General features: G+C 47.1%; 1 protein-coding gene across 2 annotated transcripts in view; it reads right to left on the bottom strand.

Moving 5' to 3' along the window:
• Window positions 1-10512: 10512 nt before the first annotated feature.
• Window positions 10513-23231, bottom strand: part of LOC138922046 (solute carrier family 41 member 3-like) — an 88245-nt gene continuing 75526 nt past the window's right edge. For both annotated transcript variants that reach the window (XM_070258882.1, XM_070258881.1), the window contains exons 2-7: window positions 22668-22814; window positions 19703-19847; window positions 18246-18325; window positions 15982-16116; window positions 11823-11971; window positions 10513-11371 (exon numbers count right to left, since the gene is read on the bottom strand). In XM_070258882.1, coding sequence (XP_070114983.1) covers window positions 11159-11371; window positions 11823-11971; window positions 15982-16116; window positions 18246-18325; window positions 19703-19847; window positions 22668-22812 — 867 coding nt within the window. In that variant the 5' untranslated portion in view covers window positions 22813-22814 and the 3' untranslated portion in view covers window positions 10513-11158. The remainder of the gene's footprint in view (window positions 11372-11822; window positions 11972-15981; window positions 16117-18245; window positions 18326-19702; window positions 19848-22667; window positions 22815-23231) is intronic.

Below are 23231 nucleotides of genomic sequence, written 5' to 3'. Positions count from 1 at the left end.
TGCAGCCACTACGGAAAACAGTAGGGAGATTCCTCAAAAAACTAAAAATAGCAATACCATATGACCCAGCTCTCCAACTACTGAGTATCTACCCAAACAACTTGAAATCAACAATCCAAACTAACATAGGTACCCCATGTTCATTGCAGCACTATTCACAATAGCTAAGACATGGAAACAATCCAAGTGCCTATAGATCAATGATTGGATTAAGAAGATGTGGTATATATATACAATGGAATACTACTAAGCCATAAAGAAAGACAAAAATCATCCCATTTGCAACAAGATGGAAGGACCTGGAGGGAATTATGCTAAGTGAAATAAGCCAGACTGAGAAAGACAAACCCCAGATGATTTCACTCATATGTGGAATATGAAGAAGCACATGGACAGAGAGAACAGTTCAGTGGTCACCAGGGGAAGGGGGTGGGCAGTGGGTGCAGCAGGTGAAGGGGAGCACTTGTGTGGTGACAGGCAAGAAATAATGTACAACTGAAATCTCACATTGATGTAAACTATTATGAACTCAATTAAAAATTTTTTAAAAATGATAGGGGAGGGTGATATCCATTTTATACGATTATTGTGTGGAATAAATGAATTTATGGGCCTGAAAAAAAAAAAAGCCAGGAACAGGGGAATATAGATTTGTTTAAGACCTTAGGGCTGTCAATGAAGCAATCCAAGACATACATCCTGTAGTACCTAATCCTTACACCCTGCTAGTTAACTTCCCTGAGGACAGCAGATTCTATACAGTGCTGGATTTAAAAGATGCTTTTTTCTGCATCCCATTGGATCCTGAGTCCCAAGAGATATTTGCCTTTGAATGGGAGGACCCAGACTCCCACCAGAAGCAATAGTACTGCTGGACTGTCTTACCCTAAGGGTTTAAAAACTCCCCTACTATCTTTGGAGAAATCCTGGGCTGAGATTTAAGAGAATTAAAATTAAAACAGAATACTGTTACAGTATGTGGATGACATCCTAATAGCCAGCCCTACTAAGGAAATCTCTGATAAAAAAAACACTGTAATTATGTTGAACTTCTTAGCCAGTAAGGACATAAAGTGTCTAAAGGGAAGGCACAAATATCTAAAGAGACCATAAGGTATTTGGGGTTTATCATTTCAAGGGGGCAACACAGCCTTCTTCAAGAGAGAAAAATGGTAATATGTTAACTTGCTCCACCAAAACCTCGTAGGCAGCTACAAGGGTTCTTGGGGATGGCTGGCTTTTACTGCATTTGGATCCCTAACTTTGGGTTGATTGCTAAGCCTCTCTATGATAAACAACATGGGCCAGAAATGGACCCCTTTGAATGGGATAAGCTATGTGACCAAGCTTTCAATAAGCTTAAAACTTGCTAATGGATGTGCCTGCACTGGCCTTACCAGACCTGAGAAAAACATTTGATCTATAGGTGCACAAAACACAAGGAGTAGCTATAGGAGTGCTAACCCGAATGTTAGGACCCTTCAAAAAAAGTGGTAGCCTATTCCTCTAAGCACCCAGGTACCAGGGCAAAAGGATGGCCCCAAGCTTGAAAACTGTAGCTGCCACCTGCCTCAATCAAGGAAGCAGCAAAACTATGAGCCAATCCATGATGGTGTGGACCCCTCTTCAAGTCTCTAGCCTACTTCAGACTAAAGGACATCTATGGTTATCTTAGAATAGAATACTTCCCTGATGAATTAAGGGAAGCCACTGCAAAGGGTTACCAGTAGACTGTAATAGTTAGCGACAAACCAACAAGGGAAGATTTGGGTCCCCAAACAAACAGCTTGGGGGGTCCCTTAAGAGTGTTTATGATTCTACCCATTATGGAAAAGAGACCTTATACCTATGGCTGATGAAGTTCATAAGCACCCAGGTATAAAAGAACTTACTGAAAAAATAACTGAACAGTGTGTTTATGGCCAGAGGAACAAAGTACAAACCAGAAATCTGGTAGCCCCCCTGATAAGAGCAACTCAAATTAAGGGAGCTTTACTGGGGGTAGACTGGCAAGTTAATTTTACTGTACGTCCATGGCCCTTGGGGGATACAAATACCTCTTGATGTTTATGGATACATTTACTGGATGGATTGAAGCCCTTCCTTGTAGGTCAGAAAGGGTGAATGAAGCAACAAAGGTGTTGATAATTCCCCATTTTGGGTTGCCTATATCAATTCAAAGTGACAACAAGCCAGTCTTTGTATCAAAGATTACCTCTGAAGCAGCCAGAGTTTTGAAAATTAAATGGAGGCTGCATGCTGCCTGGAGACCATAATCATGTGGAAAAAATAGGTGGGCCAATCAAACTTTAAAGAAAACTTTGGGAGATCTCATCAAGATGGCAGAGTAAGCAGACTCTGAACTCATCTCCTCCCATGAACACAACCAGGTTACTACTATTTTTGGAAAAATTACTGTAGGGGCCTGGAATTGGCCACCCCAAGATATGTCTCTTTGGCATGATTATTTGAGGCTGGTTAATTTGCAGACAGGAAAGCAACTGAAAAGTAGAATTTACTTAGCCTTTGTAAGAGACATTTACATCGTAAAGGAAATCTCCATCTGTAAAGATATTTCCCTCTCTACCAGGAAGAAGGGGATATGAACTTATCTCTAGAAACTCTTAAGCAATGCCAAAGGCAAGGACTTAAATCTGCATTTTGTTTACTGTACTTGTGTGGTAATCTCCCATGATCGACTCCTCCTCCACCCCCAACATCTCCTTTGTCATTAGCTGAGATGATACTTAAGGTGGTGGCTTCAGCCATTTTGGCGAGTTGCTCAGCTTGCCTGAGCCTCCCATGTATACATGTTATAAAGCTTTGTTTAATTTTCTCCTGCTATTCTGTCTCATGTGAATTTAATTCGTTCTCCAGCCAGATGAACCCAGAGAGGGTAGAGGAAATGTCTTCCTCCCCTACATTACCCTGGTGAGAAAACTGAAAACTGGATAAAAAGAACCCCCACAACAAGGGGCAGTACTGACTAAGGCAGAAGAGGCAGAAATTCCTGCTGGAGAGGAAAAAATCCACCTTTGGGAGCAGTGGAGCTTCTCAGCTGGCCAGGCAGGAGCCACCCTAATGTACGCAGCCCTACCTGGAGGAGTGAGGTCTGGAGCAGGGGCGATACTGCTATAAGCATCCTTCAGACTCAGCACAACTGATACGGGGGTCTTACTGTCTGGCTTTGCTGGCTATTAACTGCAGTGAGGATACCCCTAGAAAAGCTATTGGCCAAAAGCCGAAAAGACCCAGGTCTTAATGGGCCCACGCACAAACTCACTCATTGCAGCAACCTAAAATCACTGAAAAGAAGGGTGACAGTCCTTTGGTGAAACAAGACTCATCTGGTGGGCTCTGGGGGCATCTTGGTGAGAGGAGGGACCTCTCCAGAGACTGAGACATTGGTGGAGGCCATTGTTCTGAACTGGTCCAGGCGTGCTGACATAGACCCCGGAGGGCACCATTGAGGTGCATCCCTTGGCCTGTTAGCCCAGGGGTCTGCCACACCCACTAGAGCACAGATTTAATCCAGTCCAGCCCGGGCAGGCAACCTGCCCTAGAGACTGGCCCCACTTAACAGCAAGCCCTCAGGCTACTTTTCAGCCTGGGTTGACTGAGTGCCTTGATCCTCTACAGGCAGGCAAGGGTGTCTGCCTCTGTGGGGCAGGGCCTGTGTGAGGACTAGGTAAACTGTGGGGGGCATTGGTGGAGAGGTGGGGCCCTCTACAGTGCAGCATCGGGGTATGCTCCAGGGAGTTGAGAAGTTTGCTCAGACCAGCACTGTGTTGACAGTGTCTGTGGTCCTGTGGGAGGTGAGGCTTATGAGCAGCAGAAGACCTGTGCTTCACAAATAGCCATAAAAAGCCATAAAAATCAGCCCCGCCTTCCAAAGCCTGAAACAATTGAGTGCTTCCGTGCCTAGGGCACATACAGCTGCACTCCTAAGAGAACTGAGAACAGTCTCGTAGGCCTGAGGCCTATAGCAACTGTAAGCCCCTGAGCCTAGCAACCAGCTACACTGGGTACCAACACAAGAGGAAAACTAAAATAGGAGTGTGCTGATAGACTTTGTAGCAAACAGTGCTGAGTCTCCCCAAGCTGGATTTACAAACAGCTGGCCAGGGAAGGAAAGACTAGACTCCCTGGGTACCTGCAGTAGGAGCAACCTTGCCACAGCAGAAGGACACAAGTAGCCCACAAAGGGGTTGCTCCTGGATCTTCTGGACTGGTGATGAGAAGGAAGCACACTGCTGGGCCTCAAAGGGCATCTCATACATAAGGCCGCTTCTCCAAGATTGGGAGACATAGCCAACTCACCTAATACATAGAAATAAGCACAGAGAAAGAGGCATAATGAGGAGACAAAGGAATACTTTCCAAGCAAGGGAACAGGACAAAACCCTCAGAAAAAGGACTAAATGAAACAGAAACAAGCGATCTACTCGACAAAGAGTTTAAACAAAATATCATGAGGATGCTCACAGATATTGGGAGAAGACTGGATGAATGCAGTTAGTTCATCAGCAAAGAATTGGAAGATATTTTAAAAAATCAGAAATGAAGAATACAATACTGGAAATGAAAAATTCACTTTAGGGACTCAATAGCAGAGTAGAGGATGCAGAAGAATGGATCAGCGAGCTAGACGAAAGACTAGAGGAAATCACCCAAGCAGAACAGAAAAAAGAAAAAAGAATTAGACAGAATGAGAACAGTCTAAGGGAACTCTGGGACAATATCAAGCATGCTAACATTTGGATTATAGGGGTCCCAGAAGGAGAAGAGAGAGACAAAGGGGCAGAAAATTTATTTGAAGAAATAATAGATGAAAATTTTCCTAACCTGAGCATAGAAACAGACATCCAAGTTGAGGAAGCACAGAGAGCTCCAAACAAGATAAACCTAAAGAGGTCCACACCAAGACATATTATAATTAAGATGTCCAAAATTAAAGATAAAGAGAGAATCCTAAAAGCAGCAATAGAAAGGCCACAAATGACATATAAAGGGAAGCCCATCAGGCTATCAGTGGACTTCTCAGCCGAGACCCCACAGGCGAGAAGACAATGGCACGACGTATTTAAAGTTCTAAAATGGAAAAACCTACAGCCAAGAATACTCTATCCATCAGGGTTGTCATTCAGAATGGAAGGAGAGATAAAGAGCTTCCCAGACAAGCAAAAATTAAAGGAGTTTATCACCAAGAAACCAGTTCTACAAGAAATGCTGAAGGGACTTATTTAAGTGGAAAAGCAACGACCACAAATAGAGATAAAAAAAAAATTATCAAAACAACAACAACAACAAAAACCAGGAAATAAAATCACTTGTTAAGGTAAAAATATAGTAAAGGTAGCAGATCAACTACCTGTGAAGATAATATGAAGGTGAAAAGACAAATATACTAAAATCACCTATTTCAATGATAAGAGGGTAATGGATAGACACACACTAAACAAGAGAGTATATATGATTTGAAAAACATAAAATGTGGGAGGAGGGGAGTGAAAAAGTAGAGCTTTTAGAAAGAGGTCAACCTAAAGAGTCTATCAACTCGATATAGACTGTTATATACATAGAATATTAAATAGGATCCTCCTGGTAATCACAAATCAGAAACCTATAGTAAGCAAGAAGAAAAAGTAACACAAAAGAAGTCAAACGTATTACTAAAGATAGCCATCAAACCTCAAGGGAAGAGAGCAAGAGAAAAAGACAGGAACAGAGAAGAACTAGTAAAACACCCAGAAAAAAAAAAGTAACAAAATGGCAATAAATACATATTTATCAATAGTTACTTTAAACATCAATGAACTAATGCTCCAATCAAATGCCATAGGGTGGCCAATTGGATAAAAAACAAGACCCATGTATATGCTGCATACAAAAGTCACACTTCAGACCTAAAGACACTGACAAACTGAAAGTGAAAGGATGGAAAAGATATTCCATGCAAATGGAAAAGAAAAGAAAGCAGGGGTGGCAATACTTATATCAGACAAAATAGACGTTAAAACAAAAACTGTAACAACAGACAAAGACGGGCGCTACATAATGCTAAAGGGAACAATCCAACAAGAGGATACAACACTTGTAAATATCTATGCACCCAACATAGGAGCACCCAAATATATAAAGCAATTATTAACAGACATAAAAGGTGAAATAGTAACACAATAATAGTAGGTGACTTTAACACTCCACTTACACCAATGGATAGATCATCCAAACAGAAGATCAATAAGGAAACACACTGGCCTTAAAGGACACATTAGACCTGATGGACTTAGTAGATATATACAGAACATTCCATCGAAAAACCACAGAATACACATTCTTTTCAAATGCCCATGGAACATTCTCCAGGATTGATCACATATTAGGCCACAATACAAGTGTTAATAAATTTAAGAAGATCGAAATAATACCATGCATCTTTTCTGACCACAAAGGTATGAAACTAAAATCAACTATAGGAATAAAACTAGAAAAGCCCCAAAAATGTGGAGATTAAACACAATGCTACTGAACAATGATTGGCTCAATGAAGAAATCAAAGGAGAAATTAAAAAATTCCTGGAGACAAATGAAAATGAAAATAGGACATGCCAAAATCTGTGGGATACAGCAAAAGCAGTTCTAAGAGGGAAGTTTGCAGCAATTCAGGCCTACCTCAACAAAGAAGAAAAATCCCCAATGAACAATCTAAAAGCACATCTAAAGGTACTGGAAAAAGAACAACAAACAAAACCCAAAATCAGCAGAATGAAGGAAATAATAAAAATCAGAGCATAAATAAACAATATAGAGACTAAAAACAATAGAAAAAATTAATGAAACCAAGAGCTGGTTCTTTGAAAAGATAAAAAAAAGCATTTTACAAGACCCGACCTCCATTTATGATAAAAACTCTCAATTTTTAAAATGGGTATGGAAGGAAAGTACTTCAACATAATAAAAGCTATATATGACAAAGCCACAGCCAACTTCATACTCAACAGGGAAAAAGTGAAAGCCATCCCTCTGAGAACAGGAACAAGACAAGGGTGACCACTCTCACCACTCTTATTCAACAGTGCTGGAGGTTTTGGCCAGAGCAGTTAGGCAAGGAAAAAAATAAAAGGAATCCAAATAAGCAATGAAGAAGTGAAACTCTTGCTGTTTGCAGATGACATGATTTCATATACAGAAAATCCTAAAGAATTCATCAGAAAACTATTAGAGATAATCAACAACTACAGCAAAGTTGTAGGGTACAAAAAAAAACTTATAAAAACCAATATGGAGATTTCTCAAAAAATTAAAAATAGAAATATCATATGACCCAGCTATCCCTCTACTGGGTGTCTATCCAAAGAGCTTGAAATCAACAATTCAGAGACTTAGGCACCCCTATGTTCGTTGCAGCATTATCCACAAAAGCCAAGATGCAGAAGCAACCCAAGTGCCCATCAACAGATGACTAGATAAAGAAGATGTGGTGCATATATATATATATATATATATACACACACACAATGGAATACTACTCAGCCATGAAAAAAGACAAAATCCTCCCATTTGCAACAACATGGGTGAATCTTGAGGGTATTATGTTAAGAAAAATAAGCTAGACAGAGAAAGACAAACACCATATGATTTCACTCATATGTGGAAGATAAACTAACACACAAAGAGAACAGATTAGTGGTCACCAGAGGGGAATGGGGTGGGGGGTGGGCATAAGGGGTAAAGGGGAGCACTTATATGGTGACTGACAAATAATAACGTGCAAGTGAAATTTCACAATGTTATAAACTATTAATGACCTCAATAAAATTAAACCAAAAACAAAATTGAACCAGGTAAATTTGAAGATCCGATTGACTTCTTAAGTGATTCATGAATTGAGTCCCGTCTCATCTAGGCACTCTGAGGGCTTGCACAAAATGCAAGGTTTTTATGGAAAGGAGGGTAGGGCAAGAAAGTCATTAGCCAAAGAACATAAAGGCTTCTTTGGGGCCAGGACATCTTTTCGGGGTGGGGGTTAGAACTGGTCCAGGTTTGATCATGCGGATTACCTCAATAGCGTAACTCAGGAAACTTCATATTAGTTGTTTGAAGGTCACATTCGTAGGAGGGACTGAAACTGTAATTAAGTCTTGGTTTGCAGTCATGGGGCCCATTTGGGGCCTTTTTTTTGACACTGGTCATTAAATGTTGCAGGAAGTCAGGTTTCAGTCCTGGACACTCTGCTCTGCCTCCCCTTTACCCAAGGTAAGGTCATCTCCCCAAACGCTCTGCCTCCCACCCAAAACCTCACCCCTAGACCTCTTTGCTCATTGTGTGATTAACTCCTACTTATCTTTGGATCTCAGCCTAAATGGCACTTCCTGATCAAAAAATCTTTCCTGAACTTTTGTCTTGGTCAAAACTCTTTACTACTTGCATAGCTTGACTCTCAGTCAGAATGTCCAGGTTCAAATCCTCGCTCCACCGCTCACTAGCCATAGTGATGAGGATCAAGGCTGCCCAGGGAGAAAAGCCTGAGGCGTCCTGCCCTACATATGGATCTGTATCATCCTCTGGGAAGTATAGGACATCCTGACCTGATTCAACCTGATTTGTATCCAGAGTTATAGGATCACCCAATAACCAGACCCCACCTGCACTGATACCATTTTAACGACTTTTTTACATAATCTTTCCTTTGTCTTGTAAATAACTCACATACCTATGCCTTATAAGTTTAGCCCTACCCTCAACCCACCTCAGCTCTTTGCTGCCCATGGGTCCTGTCCCCATGCTGCAGCTCTTACTGCCCATGGGTTCTGTCCTCATGCTATTCTCTGAATAAACACTACTACCAGAACTTGAGAGTCCGAAAAATCTTTCTTTCGACTCCTCGGCTCGTTGAGCCCACATCAACAGGACCTTGGGAAAGTTAAGAAACCTTGAGATAACTCATTTTCCTCTATAATCTATAAATGAGGATGATAATAGTATCTACCATATCAGGTTGCCATGAGATTATTAATGAGTTTACGCATGTAAGATACTAAGAACATGGCACAGTAAGGGCTCAGTAAGTTTTAGCTCTCATTATTACATGCTTCTACAGCACCATGTGCTTCTCTTTTGTAGGACTTAAGAGCTAAAATTTTAATACTTCTTTGGGAGTTGTTGGTTATTGACATCTCACATAGTAGACCCTTGAGACAGGAAGGATGAGTGCTTTGCCCATCCTTTTTGTTAAAAAAGAGACACTAGGCCAAAATGGAGTCACTTGTGGTAAGCCCTCATCACCAAAATGAGGCAATCACTAACCTAATGACCTTCACCTCTCCCAGGAGTGGAATCTTAAACCAGTCAATCGGGAACTACCTGGTCAACACTAGTGAGGTCATCTGCCTGACAGACCCCCAGAGGGTGACCTTGCCCACAACAATCCACTCTGCTGACTTCCTGCCCCTCCTCCTGCCTATAAGTCTTCAATTTTGTCCAGCTCCTCAGAGCTTCTTTCTATCTGCTAGAGGGGATGCTGCCCAACTCATGAATCATTCAATAAAGGTCTTTAAAATGGACTCCCTTGTATTTTGCTTTTTAGCAATCCCCAGTACCTAGCCAGCGGCTTAGCAGAGGTGCCCTGAAGATTCTCCCCTTGCCCCTCAGATCCACTCTCCACCCTCACCTGGCTCTGTGCCCCAGGAGGCTGAGACCTGTATGGACCATCAACAGGACCTCCAGTCATTTAACTTCAGTTTGAGTTTGGCTGGTGGGAGACACGAGCAGGAGATGGAAGGGTGGGCAGAGAATAAGGTTGGGGTATTCATTCCCATGGCTCTCTCTTTGCCAGCCCACAAACTGGTAGTAGTTATATTTCTTTACTAGCGACTCCTTCTCATGTAATCCCACTCCTAACTACTCTACAGTTCAAGTGAACACCTGGTGGTGACAGGGCCCCTACTGTGTCTGGCCCCAGGGTGCTTCACCACTCATTTTTCCCCACGTATCTGTAAATCATCTCTTCTTTAGACCCTGCTCAGTTACCCCAGTTAGCTGCTCTCTTTCCTTCTTGGACATTGACTAATACAAGCGGTTCTTTGTCAGTGTTTGTTGAATGAATGAATGAACACCTGTTTTACTGTATAAAGATAATAATCCTCAGCCCAAACCATGGCTGAAGTTGTTATGATGAGTCAATAAGAAACAGGAAGTGAACATGTTTTTTTAGGAAAAGATGGAGTTCGGAAGCATGGTTCTCAAATGTGAGAGTGCATCAGAACCACCTGGAGGTCTTGTTAAGCCCACATTGCTCAGCTACACCTCCAGACATTCTGATTTGGCAGGCCTAGGGGGAGGGAGGATTAATAATTTGCATTTATGACAAGTTTTCAGGTGATGTTGATGCTTCCAGGCTGGAGCCCAGTTCGAGAAACACCGCCCTAGAGAAATGCCCGAGGTTCTTGTTGCTGACAGACCCCAATCTCACGGTTGCACTAACCAACTTTAAAAACACAACAGACCAAGTACAATGCAATCTATGTTTTATTTTATACTTCTCTGATCATTAAAATCTAAACAGAGGTTTTTGCGAAAAGAGAAAGTAAAAAAAAAAGAAAGCAGTGACAAGATTAAATGCTGGGAGCAGACAAGGGCTGCGGAGGCCCGTCCTGGGCAGAGCTGCACACACCTGCAGGGCGCACCAGTAGAGCAGCCCGCGGCGCTGGGTCCAGTGAAGACAGCAGGAAAGCCACGGCTCAGAGCCCTGAGGCTCGGACACACAATGCTCTCCTTCCCGCTCCAATCCAGTTCCGCTGCACGGGCACGAACGGTGCGAACACATCCCCCAAAGCGTGCGGGACATCCTCCTTCCTTCAGCATCTTCAGGCTGGAGTGCCCCACTCTCCACACACGTGCACACCAATTCACACGCCCAGCATGTGGGCACACACTCACACCCAGGCACGCGCAGTCACACTCACACAATCACAGACAATGCTTGTGATTTCAGGCCTCCATCACGGGTTCAGGTTCCAACTGCAGCGTCAAGGTGTGTGTGAGCCTCCTCAGCAGACTGACAAAGGGCCACTGCAGAGCAGGGCGGCCAGGGAGAACCTGCCTTCTGTGCCCCATTGGTGTGAGGGAAATCCTACTGAACTGGGGTTGCCTGGGCTCATTGAGGAGGTCCCGACACCGGTTCGGAGATGCCAACTAGCTCTGCCTCGCTCCTCAATACCCAGCTGACAAGAAAGCAGAGTGCCAGGAGGCCAGTCCCTAGGAGGTCCCCCAGCCCTGTGAGGTATGGAATACAGTGATTGTCTGGATCCAGGGCATGGTGCCACGTCAGCCGAACCATCACTTCTGCCAGGTATAGCAGGATTGTCACCTGTCATAAGAGCAAACAGACACAAAAGATTATGACCAAGTCAGAAGGCCAAGTGTTGCCAAGAAATACTAGCGGATTTCAAGGGAAGACACCAAGGTGGACACGACAACCCCAGGCAGTCCCCTTCTTCCAGCTTCTCTTGGGGTCTGACACCCGGCTCTGAGCTCATGAAGAAGCCCGAGAGCCCATCCTCACATGCTTGCCTAGACTCCCTCCCTGTGGTCAGGCCATGCTCTGGGCATCCCGAGGTGCTACACAGACCTGCTGCCACTGTCTGGGTCACACCTTTGGGCTGGAACAAGTTGACTTGACCCCTGGAAGACGGGAACTGTGTCCGCAGGTACAGGAACCCCCACCCCCGCTCCTTCGGCATCTCATCCAGGCAGAGGACAGAGCCTGCTGGCTGACAGACCAAAGAATGTTGCTTTGCTGCTGCTGCGGTCATCTTTACCTGGATCAGCCCTGCTAGTAGATAGAACACCACAAAGGTCTTGCTGTTTGGGACCGAATGGCCTTCCACCAGGTAGATGACACAGAAGAAAATCAGATGGCCTGGAACCACCAGAAAGAGCAGGACTCGGGCTGACATGGAATTGATTTCTGGAAGAAACAGAACCAAGGAGGTTGCATGACCTGCTTGGCAGCAGAGGCCACTTTATCAGGTGACAGTCTCCAGTGAGGCATCCACATTCATCACTACACGAGTGTTTACTGAGCACCTACCATGTGTCAGGCGTGTTCGAAAATATGGGGGTACAGTCCTATCCCTTAACTCACGGAGCTGACATTTTAAGGAAGAGAGAAAAACCAGGATCAAGTAGCAGAAACAGAGAAGAAAGGTCATTTCAAACTGTGACGAGTACTAGGAAGAAAATAAACCAGGGTAATGTGATAGATAATGAAGTCTACAGGAGTGGGAATGAGCTACTGGGGACTGGAGCCTTCTCAAGGGGATGACATTTAGGCTGAGATCTGAATCTCAGGGAGAGGATTCCAGGCAGAGAAAAAAGAGCGCGCAAGTGGCTTAAAGTGGCAGAGAGCTCGGGCTATTGAGGAGCGCAGGCTCAGGCGTGGGGTCAGCGAGCCCGGGAGGGTGGCACACGCCAGGGCCTCGGGCAGCCCCTTCCGCACGCGAAGCCGCTGGGACCCTGTCCACACATTCTCTTCAGGCTTCACCACTCTGTGAGTTGGAGATTCTGCGAGAAACGTGATTTAGCCCGCTGCAGCCACACTCTTTTTAAAACTGTAACATGTGAATGTGATGGCCTTCTCCCACAGAAATATTTCCCATGAAAAGCAAGTTTCCATTTGCCTCCAAGTTAAAATAACGTGCTGCATCAACTTAATGAGGAAAAGGAACAAAAACCGTATGTAGCCGAGAAGTTAAAAAGTCTCCTGTAAAGTAACATGTAGAGAGAGGGTGAGAACACACAGGGCACCCAACTTTATTCATGATAAAAAGTCAGACACAGTACAAAAGGATTCTTTCCAAAAGATTTACAGTGGAAGCAAGATAATTACTATCGGCTGCTGGCATTAAAATTCAAGAAAATCTACAGAAAAACTATATGAACAATAAGGATTCAGTAAAATACTTAGGTGCTGCTATAGACTGAACTTCTGTTTCTCCCCCAAATCCACATGTTATCTGGTGTTAGGAGGCGGGGCCTTTGGGAGGTGATTAGGTCCTGAGGGTGGAGCCTCATGAATGGAATCAGCGTCCTGATAAAAGAGACCCAGGGAGCCCCCACAGCCCTTCCACCATGTGAGGACACAGTGACAAGACAGCTGTCTGTGAACAAGGAAGCAGGCCCTCACCAGACACCGACTCTGCAGGTGACTCATCTTGAACTTCCAGCCACCAGAACTACAAGAAACAAATTTCTTTTGTTTATAAGCAATTCAGTCTATGATTCTGTTATAGCAGCCTGAAGTAAGACAGGGACATAAATACCGTAGAAAGTAAATAGTTTTCCCACATACAAACGACAAGTCAGAAAATATAACAGGGACTTCCACTTCTAGACAAGATGAGGTAGAACACACTTCTTCCTATTCTTCTCACTAAATACAACTAAAAACCCTGGACGTTATCTATAACACAAACATAAGAAGTTTCTGAAAGGTAGAGAGAAAAGGCAGGCTGGCCAAGGACCTCGAGCCTCAGGGAACAACTTGGCGGTGAGCTCCCTGAGCTGTCGTTGTCGTTTCTTTTGCCTGCTATAGCCCAGACTGGGTGCTGGAGGAGCCAGCAACCCAGAGACGTCAATGGGCACAGGTCAAAAATGGGCAGTGAACAAAAGTCTGCTCTCTCTAGCCAAAGGTCTAGAAAAGGGGCAGCATAGAAAAACAGAGAACTTTTAGACGATAACTGCTCTACTCCAGCGAAACATGACAGGAAAAGCTGCAGCCCCATCTCTATCAGCAAAAGCCAAGTGGGGCGCCTGGACTTCCGCCCTCATCCAGGTGGAACGTGGCACACACGCCTCTGGATGAGGTGGTGTAAGAGAAAGCTGAGTGGGGAATAAGGGGCACTCTGCCCAGTGGTCATGAGCCCCCATAACCACAGCAGTGAAGACCATGTGAGGAGCAACAACAAGGCGCTCTCTCCCTCCCAGCTGGGTACATCAGCGGAGCACGGGTTCCCGCCCTGCCCCCCAGGAGGGACGCACTCCTCTCCCCTAGGTGTCAGTGGAGACAGAGGGGACCCCGGACACCCCCTGCCTCCAACCCCCGGCAGGAAGAAAGCAGTGCATACCCTGTCCACCGAGAAGACGTAAGTGACATCCAGAGGCTCAGCACAGAATAACTCAAATGTCCAGGATCCAACCTAAAATCACTTAGAGCAAGAAAAACCTCAACTTGATGAGCAAAGACAAACACTGAGATGACGCAGATGGTAGAATTATCTGAAAATGACTTTAATTAATCCATTATAAAATGCTTCAACCAGCAATTACAAACACACTTGAAAAAACAATAAAAATAGAAAATCTCAGTAAAGAAGAAATAGAAGATACAAAGAACTATATAGAAATCTTAGAACAGAAAAAATACCATAGCCAAAATGCCCCAAACAAGTCAATGAATGGGATCAATGAGTAGGACGGAGAGGACAGAGGAAAGAATCTGTGAACTTGAAGAAAGAACTATAGAAATTAGTCAATCTAAACAAGAGAGAGTAAAAAATGTCTAACATTCACATCATCAGAGTATCAGAAGAAAAGGAGGAAGAGAGTTGGGCTGAAAACGTATTCAAAGAAACAATGGCTTAAAATTTCCCCCAATTTGGCAAAAGATAAATTTATGTATTCAAGGAGCTGAATGAACTCCAAGAAATCCACACCAATGCACATCACAATCCAAAGTCTAAAAAGTAAAGAAAAAGTAGAGAAATGACACCTTACGTATACAGCAAAAATAATTCACACAACAGCAACTTCTCATCAGAAACCACGGAGGACGGAAGGAAGTGGCACATTTTTCAAGTGTTGAAAAGAACTATCAACCCCGAATTTTACATCCATTGAAAACATCCTTCAGAAATGTGCCAGCAGACCTACCCTAAAAGAATAGCTAAAGGTATTGAAACAGAAAGGAAACGCTAAAAAAAATTGTAGCGAGATAAAAGATCCAGAGGCTGGCCCAGTGGTGCAGCGGTTAAGTTCACACATTCCCCTTCAGCGGCCTGGGGTTCACCGGTTCGGAGCCCGGGTGCGGACGTGGCACTGCTTGGCAAGCCATGCTGTGGGAGGCGTCCCACATATAAAGTAGAGGAAGATGGGCATGGATGTTAGCTCCGGGCCAGTCTTCCTCAGCAAAAAGAGGAGGATTGGCAGCAGTTAGCTCAGGGCTAGTCTTCCTCAAAATAATTAATTTTTAAAAAAACATTAAAAAAAAATCCAGTTTTTCAAAGTAACAAAATGATAAAAACACCTCCAATGGTTCTCTGAAAAGAATCCAGACTGCCTCCTCAAGCTTCAAGACACCTTGGAGACTCCGTCCCACCTCTCCGGCCTCAGCTTCCCTCATCCTCTCCCTTGCTCATTACGCCCAGGTTTCACTGACCTTTCAGTTCTTCAGACTTACCGAGCTCCTTCCTGCCTCGGGGCCTTTGCTCAGGCTGTGCCCTCTGCCTCGAATGCTCTCTGCTCCAGCACGCCTCCTTCCCAACCAAGCCCTGCTCATCCCCAGAGAGGAATTTCCCAACCCCAATCTAAGTAGCTCCTACAATTCTTTTTCATTGTACCCTGTGCTTTAGCCTTTTAGAACATACAATTTGTAGTTATGTGCTCTCTTTTGTGTGTTTACGTGCTCTTCTAGAGCACATATATCCACGAGGACAAGAACAAAGCTTTCTCTGTCTCACCACTGTAACTGACACCTAGTGCCTGGTAGACATTCAGTAAATATTTGAGTGAATGAATGAATCAATTAAAAGTAGGCTGGGGTGTCGGGTCTCTGGGAGGAGGAGCTCTGTCCTTGAGGATCTGTGCTGAGGTCAGCACTGGTCTTAGATATTCATGGCTACAAACACCAGATTCCAAAGACGTCAATTTGTACTTACTTAAAGAAATGGCTACATGGCCTCCGGAAGATACCAGACCCACCTGAGGTGCAGAAAGTGGAGCACGGGTTAGGCCAGAACTTTTTCATCCCGAGGGGCAGGACCCCAGGTGTGCTCCATGTGTGCAGGTAGGTGGAGATCCGACTGGTCTGAATGGCCACCAGATTGCCACCAACACCTGAAAGGAGACAAAGAACCTGGTTTCCCCTTCTTTATGCCAGTCTCTGTGTTCTATCCCTTATTTCAAGTCCACCTCCTCCACGGAGCCTTCCTTGACTGACTCAGCACTTGATCTCCTTTCCTTCCCTCCCACTTGACCACAGACCTTGTTTGGCACCAAGCAAGAATGGCCTGGACCTCGTGAGTGAGGTATCAAGGCAGTAACTACATCACCTTGACAGCGGGCACCTCTTAAGACAAAGGAAGTGTGACTGTCCAATGAGGTTCTCGACACACATTTGTTGGGGGAGGGAGAGTGGGAGGAAGAGAGGGAGGAAGGAGGTGAGGTGAGGGAGGGGAGAGAGTGGATGGAGAGGTCTATGGGAGGATATCTTCATAAGCCACTCAAAGACATAGGAAGTGACAGGAACCGGACTACAGACTGGAATATCTGAGAAAATAAAAGGGATTTTTTTCACCTCAAGGTGGGAAAAGGAAAGAGAAGAGTGGGAAGAGCGGCGAGGGGAGAGAGAAATGATCCTATGGCGACAGAGCTGGTGCTTATTGCTGAGGCTCCCGGCTCCCACAGGGAGCTGATCGTGCCAGGGCCAGAGGGCTGACAAGGTCACACTGAGCTCCTTCTGCAAGAGACAGCCTTTGGGCTGGCAGAGAAAAGGGGCTGCCCATGGTGACCGTCTCCTTCAGAGGGGGAGTGGTTTGCCCCCATTCTACTTCCCCAGTCCCACAGAGAACAGTCCCTCACTGGACCAGATGTGCCCCAGTGGTGGAGACCCACTGCCCTGGCTTCTCCAGAGGATGCAGACGATAGTCTGTGGATCTACTTTGCTTGGCCCACACACGAATTTAAAAGAAGGAAAAAATAACTCAAATTAATTGGCAGCCTTTACAAATTAGGCCCTTCACACTGATTCCTGGCTTCTAACAAATAAGCTCAGGGAGCTCTGGACCTCCGTCCCACCAGGGAGAACTGGCTGAAGCTGAGCAGGCACCACTCGCCTCACAGCACGGACGTGTCCCGCAGTGTTCCCTAGGCCTTGCCACTCCTTACTGCCTGGCTCCTGTCTTACCTGCTTAACTTGTTCAGATTGCTTGACTGGCCTCTACAGGCATCTGAGTTGGTGACATCCAAGGAAATGTTTCCAAGCTTATGGCCATGTGGACTGGACTTAGCTATTGCTCTCTTCCTTCCTAATGGCCAGGCCTTGTGCTAGGAACAGGCCCTGTGCAACTCTGTCGGGGTGTAGACCTGCTGGGTGGCCCACTAACATAAAAGGAACACAGGCCTCGGTTCCTACAGAGGTTGGGGGGATGGTGCCCAAGGGCATCTGAAACCTGTTTCTGCAGTCCCAGAAGGCCAGGGCCTGGCCATCAAGCAAACCGTGCAATAAGTTCTGTTTGGTTCCTCTCCTGACCAGTCAGTCCCATTTACAAAGCCTTATCAGAAACTGGACATAAACCAAGCTTTGGTTAAAAGAAGGGTCCTTGCCACAAATGTCCACAGGGTCTAAGCCTAGAAGGTGAATCAGTGAAGGGTTGGGTGGCACACAATAGGGAATGGAGAGGACTGAGGCAAATTGGACAGCATAGGTCCTGCCTCGATAGCAGGTGATTCCAGCCCTACCCGCAATGTAAACCCAGTATTGTCATAGCCTTACTTTTTAAGAAGACAGAAATCCAGATTTTTATGTGTAAATGTCTGAGTTTTAAATGTCATCAATAAATCTAAGTTAAAATAAAAGAAAAACTATGAGAAGCCAACACTCCCGTTCTGAAGACCACATTCCGTCAGCAGGTGCCGCGAACCCTGGGTTAAACTGTGTGTGCCTTCAAGGCACGGGATTTAGCTCTGCGGGAAGTTCAAGTCTCAGGCGCACCTATGAGGAACGGGGCGTGTGCCAGTGGAGCAGGGGGCAGGGCTTTCTCCCCTGGGGTCTCCTTCTGGCTGAGGAAAACCAGCCCCAGCAGCCCCCGCCCAGCAGCAGCATGGGCACAGCTCAGCTTCCCGACTCTGCCTCCAAGGGCCTAGGGCTGGATCTCTGAAGTCATTGCTATTCAGGTCCCACCACCCAGGCCCTGGGGGCCAACCCAACCCAAGGACCCCATGTAACAGGGATCCCCAATACCTACCACATATGATAGGAGTAAACACAGCCATGCCTTTGAACTGCGGTTTAGAAATGGTTTTGTTCAAGATGAGCCCTCCAAAACTGGAGAGAGAGCAGATGGCAGTCAAACGATTAGAGGTTAAGCTTGAAGCTGGCCTTGCAAACCTTCTCTATACAAACCGCCTTATCAGCCTTAGTAAACACCCAGCTTAGCAGACGCTTTTCTTACCCCTACATAAAACATCTGTCGAAGCCGAGTAGGTCTCCTGGGTGCCCTGTGCACCCCGCACATGCGTCTCCAGCACTATTCTGAGTCTCAGCTGTTCCAGAAGGCCCATCAGATAACATCAGCCCATTAAAAACAAACAACACACTTCTTTCCGAGGTGACTTACTTGGCTCTGTGACATGACAGCCCCGGAACTGCAACTGAGCTAGTCTTTAGCAAAAAACGGAACCTGCGTGAGTATCATCTCATGCCCCTTGCTCTTGGAAGATGCCGCAGTAAGATTTCACTCCCACCAGACCCTGGAGTTGAGCAACGGCTGCCCCATCCCTAGAGGCCTGGAGAAGTGACATCAACTTCTGTAAGGAGCCCAAGAGCCTTCTGGAAGCAAAGACACCTAGACCAGAATCTCTTTTCCCTGAGAGTCAAAGTGTAGAAAAGCACCTCAGAAAGAGGTGGGGTAGCCCCTGTCAGGATCTACTAGTGGAAAAGGCCCTCAAGGATGGGCTGGAGAACAGAAGACCTGGGTTCAGCAGAGGGCCTGTGGGCCCAGGAGGACTAATCTCAGCCTTTCTGGGTCCCAGCAGCAGCCACGCTGTGGAAACGGTATTCACAGAGCCATCGCCTGGAGGCCAGGTGAAGGGCTCCTTGCAGCCTAAGCAGGGGTCCAGGCCAGCAAGAGCTGTGGCAGCAGGGCAGCGGGAGACCCTGTATCCTACAGTGGGAGACCCAGAATCCTACAGTGGGAGACCCAGTATCCTACAGTGGAAGAGCCAGTATCCTACAGTGGGACAGTGGGAGACCCAGTATCCCACAGTGGGAGACCCAGTATCCTACAGTGGAAGAGCCAGTATCCTACAGTGGGACAGTGGGAGACCCAGTATCCCACAGTGGGAGACCCAGTATCCTACAGTGCCGCGACAGGGCAGGGGCTGTGGCACCAGTGCACTCATCTGACACTTCCAGGTCTGGCTCTTCCCAGCTCCATGGAGCTCTGGCAGTTGTAAACAGGACTGCCTCTCAGAATAAATAAGGTCTAGAGGTGATGGTGAGAGAGAGGGAGAGAAGAGTAAAGAGGTGTGACTCAGCCGGCAGCAGGAGTTAGTGAAGGAGCCTACACCACAGTGCACTCCCACCGTGACCACTGAGGCAGGAAGTGCCGCCCTCGCTCCAGGGGCTCCCGGGCTCTCACAGAGGGCAGGGGGTGGCATGGGGAGGAGGACAGAGAGGGCAGTGGCTCTCGCCCGTGCTCACCTGCTGATGACCATCGCTAGGATGATTGGGAACCACCCAAACTTCAGAATCTTCACGATGGGTGGGTTTTGCTTGGCAATGAGGACCCACACAGGGGTCAAGGCCGTGAAGCCGATGCAGACCAGCAGCGTCAGATGCCGACTGTCTGGGAAGAGAAAGAGAAAGGAGATGCACGCCAGAGCACATGGGCACAGCCTGGCAGGCGGGGGCCTGGCTTGCAGAGACGAGAGGTGGGCTGGGAACTAAAGGCAGCAGAGGTCTGAGGAGATGCCTCTGTCCTCAGTAGGTTATGGTGGCCCATCCCAACGTCCCTTCCAAAGGATTTTCACCATCCTGTTAAGCAGCTGGAGAAGCTCCTCTGTCCTCAATTCCTGCCACATTCACCTTCACTCCTCTGACTTTTTTGCTATTTTCCTGACGTAAGGACCCGCCTCCATCTCCTCCCACCCCAAACTTATTATTACTGTAATGGTTCCATTTATGAGGTCATGACCACAGGCCAGCACTGTGCTCGGCACCTCCTGGGCACAAAGTCATTTCATATTCTCAACAACCCCACTCAGATAGCCATGCAAGGAGACTGCAGTGTAAAGAGGTGGCCCGCCCAGGACACGAGCTACCAAGCAGTGAAGTCAAGGCTACAGCCTGGGTCTGTGGGAAGCCAGAGTTGGTTAGTGATGGCTGTCCTGCTCCCGGCTGAGGAGCGACATCCTCGGCAGCCGTGTTTCTCATTGGGCCCAGACCACGGCCAGCTTTGTGGCTACTCGTGTCCCTGTGCCATCTTCTCCAACTAGTGAGAGCCATGAAGCAGATCTGGGTCTGGATCAGCCTGCTGTACCTGAGGCCAGGCCAGGCCGGGGCCTTGTGCACTTGGGCACGCACATGGGTAACACTCTTGCTCACTCCCTTCCTGTCTTGTACTGTGAGTGTGTGAGTTCACCTTCCACATGCACACAAGACAAGACAGCAGCTTTCTCTACGACTGTCCTCTCATCCCTGGACACACCCCCCAAGGGCAGGCTCAAGGTGGTACATGCCCCTCTGCCAAGGCGGCCCTAGTACTGAGAAGGATCCAGGCATGAGTCTGTGTCACATGTCCCCTTTCTCTGGGGAGCATCATGAAGAGCATGCCCCTCTTGCCCTTCTCTGCACTAAACAATCATGGTCCATTCTTCTGCCACAGGGAGGCCCATCTCCTTGGGCAGCTGGAAGGAAAGACAGGCCACAGGTACCCAAGGCTGGCTACAAAGTGCTTCATGATGGAAGCAGTTGGCTTCTTTGCCATCCCAGGAGAGAGGAGGTGGACCCAGCAAGCGCTCAGCAAGTCTAAAATCTAAAAGGCTCCGAGAAACAGCAGCCTCCAGAAGCAGGAAAATCTGCATCTAGTCTAATTTTCCTAGAACTACTCAGAAGCCCTGGGAGAGGTTCCACCTCCTATTCTCCCGGCACAGTGACGAATCCTTCCTCTGCACATGGTCTCTTCCCAACTACACTGGGAGGTGTGATGGTCAAGGGCTCACTCCTCAGCCAGTGAAGACTTACCTGACACATGCCAGGCCTGGTGAGTCCCCAGGGTGCACCCAAGATAAATTCAGTCTAATTGGAGAGACAGATGGTCTAATAACAGTTCAACACCTACTGAGCCATGTGTGCAGATACGCACTATTTCAGCAGGAGCTCAGTGTGGGTGGAGGGGCAGGGTCTGGGGAGGCCTGTGACTCACATTTATTTTGCAAATCACACTTGATTAACTAACCCATCCACAAATCTTCTTTGAAATTCAGTTTGGTTTAAAAATAAAATTAGGTCGTCCTCTTATTAGCTCTTCACTGCCACTTCCATGAACTTTGAGACTCCCTCAAACCACTCCATATTGTTAGCGGTAAGCAATTCCCAGGATGGCGAAGAGACAGTCCCAGAGGTGGGACAGAAGCGATCCCAGCGCTGTCCTACTCTCAGTCACACTTGTTTCGTTGGTCTGCTTCAGTTGACAACACGTAAAAACTGGGTCATCTTAAATCCCTGGGCAACATAACTTGGAGCTTTGCTGCAGCTGCGCCTTTGTCAAGGGCATTTCCTCTAAGTGACCGCCACCACATGCCCCACCGTTACCCACTGTCTTCAGCCCCATCCACTCCACTCATTTAAGCTACAGGCATTTGGATGTGACCACGCTCAGAATCAACATTCACTAGATCCCAACAACATGTGCAGCCATCGCAGTGAGACACACCAGGTGGACAGGAAAACTAACACCCGGGGGGAGTGGTCAGCTGCAGAAGTCCCGCAGGCGAGACCATTCAGGCAAGGGGGACACTGTCTGCCCACACCGCCCCAGACACTGGCAAGGCTCTGTGCCCCAGGGCAAACCTGAGGAGGGCGACGGCCTCTCGTGGAGTGAGGGCCTCTGGCCTTGAGGCCCTGTTGCCACAAGCTGTGTGAACACCTCCCTTGGCGGCTGACCATGTCACGGGGCCACCTTCTGAGGAGCCTTGGGCTTCTCCTGCCTGGCGCCTGCAAGGACAGTTACGTGCTGCTGCTGCCCATGGCAGTGACGCTCCCTCTTGGAGTCGTTGCTTGCGTGGTTTATGTGTCCAGTGTGAACTGCCTTCCCAAGGAGGCACTGTCACCTGCCAGGATGCTTTGAAAGTAGCCAGGCCAGTCTCAGGCCCCCCAGGCATCCTGGTGCACCCTGTCCTAAGGAGGACACTCACAGCCTCTGCCTCTGCTGCCCTGAGCAGCTCGGCCCCTTCTAACACAGCTGGGAGGGTCTGAGGCTCTTGCTGCAGAACACCTTGAAATTGCAATGACGCCGAGTTTGTCTCTGTAAAAGGATTTCTGACTCCATGACAGACATCGTAGGTTCCTTTCTGAGGGAACTCTGCCCAATTTGGCTGCTGCCAGCTGGCTGCAAATGTCCCCACCCCACCATGCTGGTGAGCCCCTCCTCCTCGGTCCCCCATACCTCTGTGTTTATAGAAGAAGCTGCTAACGAAAGCCAGGATGGACAACGTGACGAGGTCTCCCAGGCTGGCTGCAAGGGGTGTAGCGATGTTGTCTGGGTTGATCCCAAGCTTTCGAGCACCAATCACTATGCAAACCATGAGCATCCCTGCAGAGAGGGGAGAGGAGGCGCACAGCGCCCGGGAGGAGGTGCAGGATGAGATGGTGGGAAGGAGGCTGCTCAGTCACTCGCCTCTACCCACACCAGCCCAGACTGGAGCCCCGTGCAGTGCAGGAGAGCTGAGAGGCACACTTTCATGGCCGCCACGCCACCCGAGCCCCACTTTCCGCTCTGAGGCAGCTGTCACACGTGATCCAGCTCCTCATCCGCTGCCCAGGACTTAATCCAACAGCATGTCATGTGGATCTTTAAGAAGATACTTTGTATCTTGGCTACTGGCATTTTAACACTTCACCCCATATTCTGTGACTCTAAACATATTAGAATTGTCACCTCAATGCCTTCTTAAAGAAGACACCACTGGCCACAGTTCTTGCCCTCTTTTGTGACCAGGTCACAGCTACT

Source organism: Equus caballus, unplaced genomic scaffold, assembly GCF_041296265.1.
Source record: "Equus caballus isolate H_3958 breed thoroughbred unplaced genomic scaffold, TB-T2T haplotype1-0000340, whole genome shotgun sequence".
Taxonomy (NCBI): Eukaryota; Metazoa; Chordata; class Mammalia; order Perissodactyla; family Equidae; genus Equus; species Equus caballus.
Note: the sequence above shows the minus strand (reverse complement) of the source record. Positions and strands in the feature narration are given on the sequence as shown.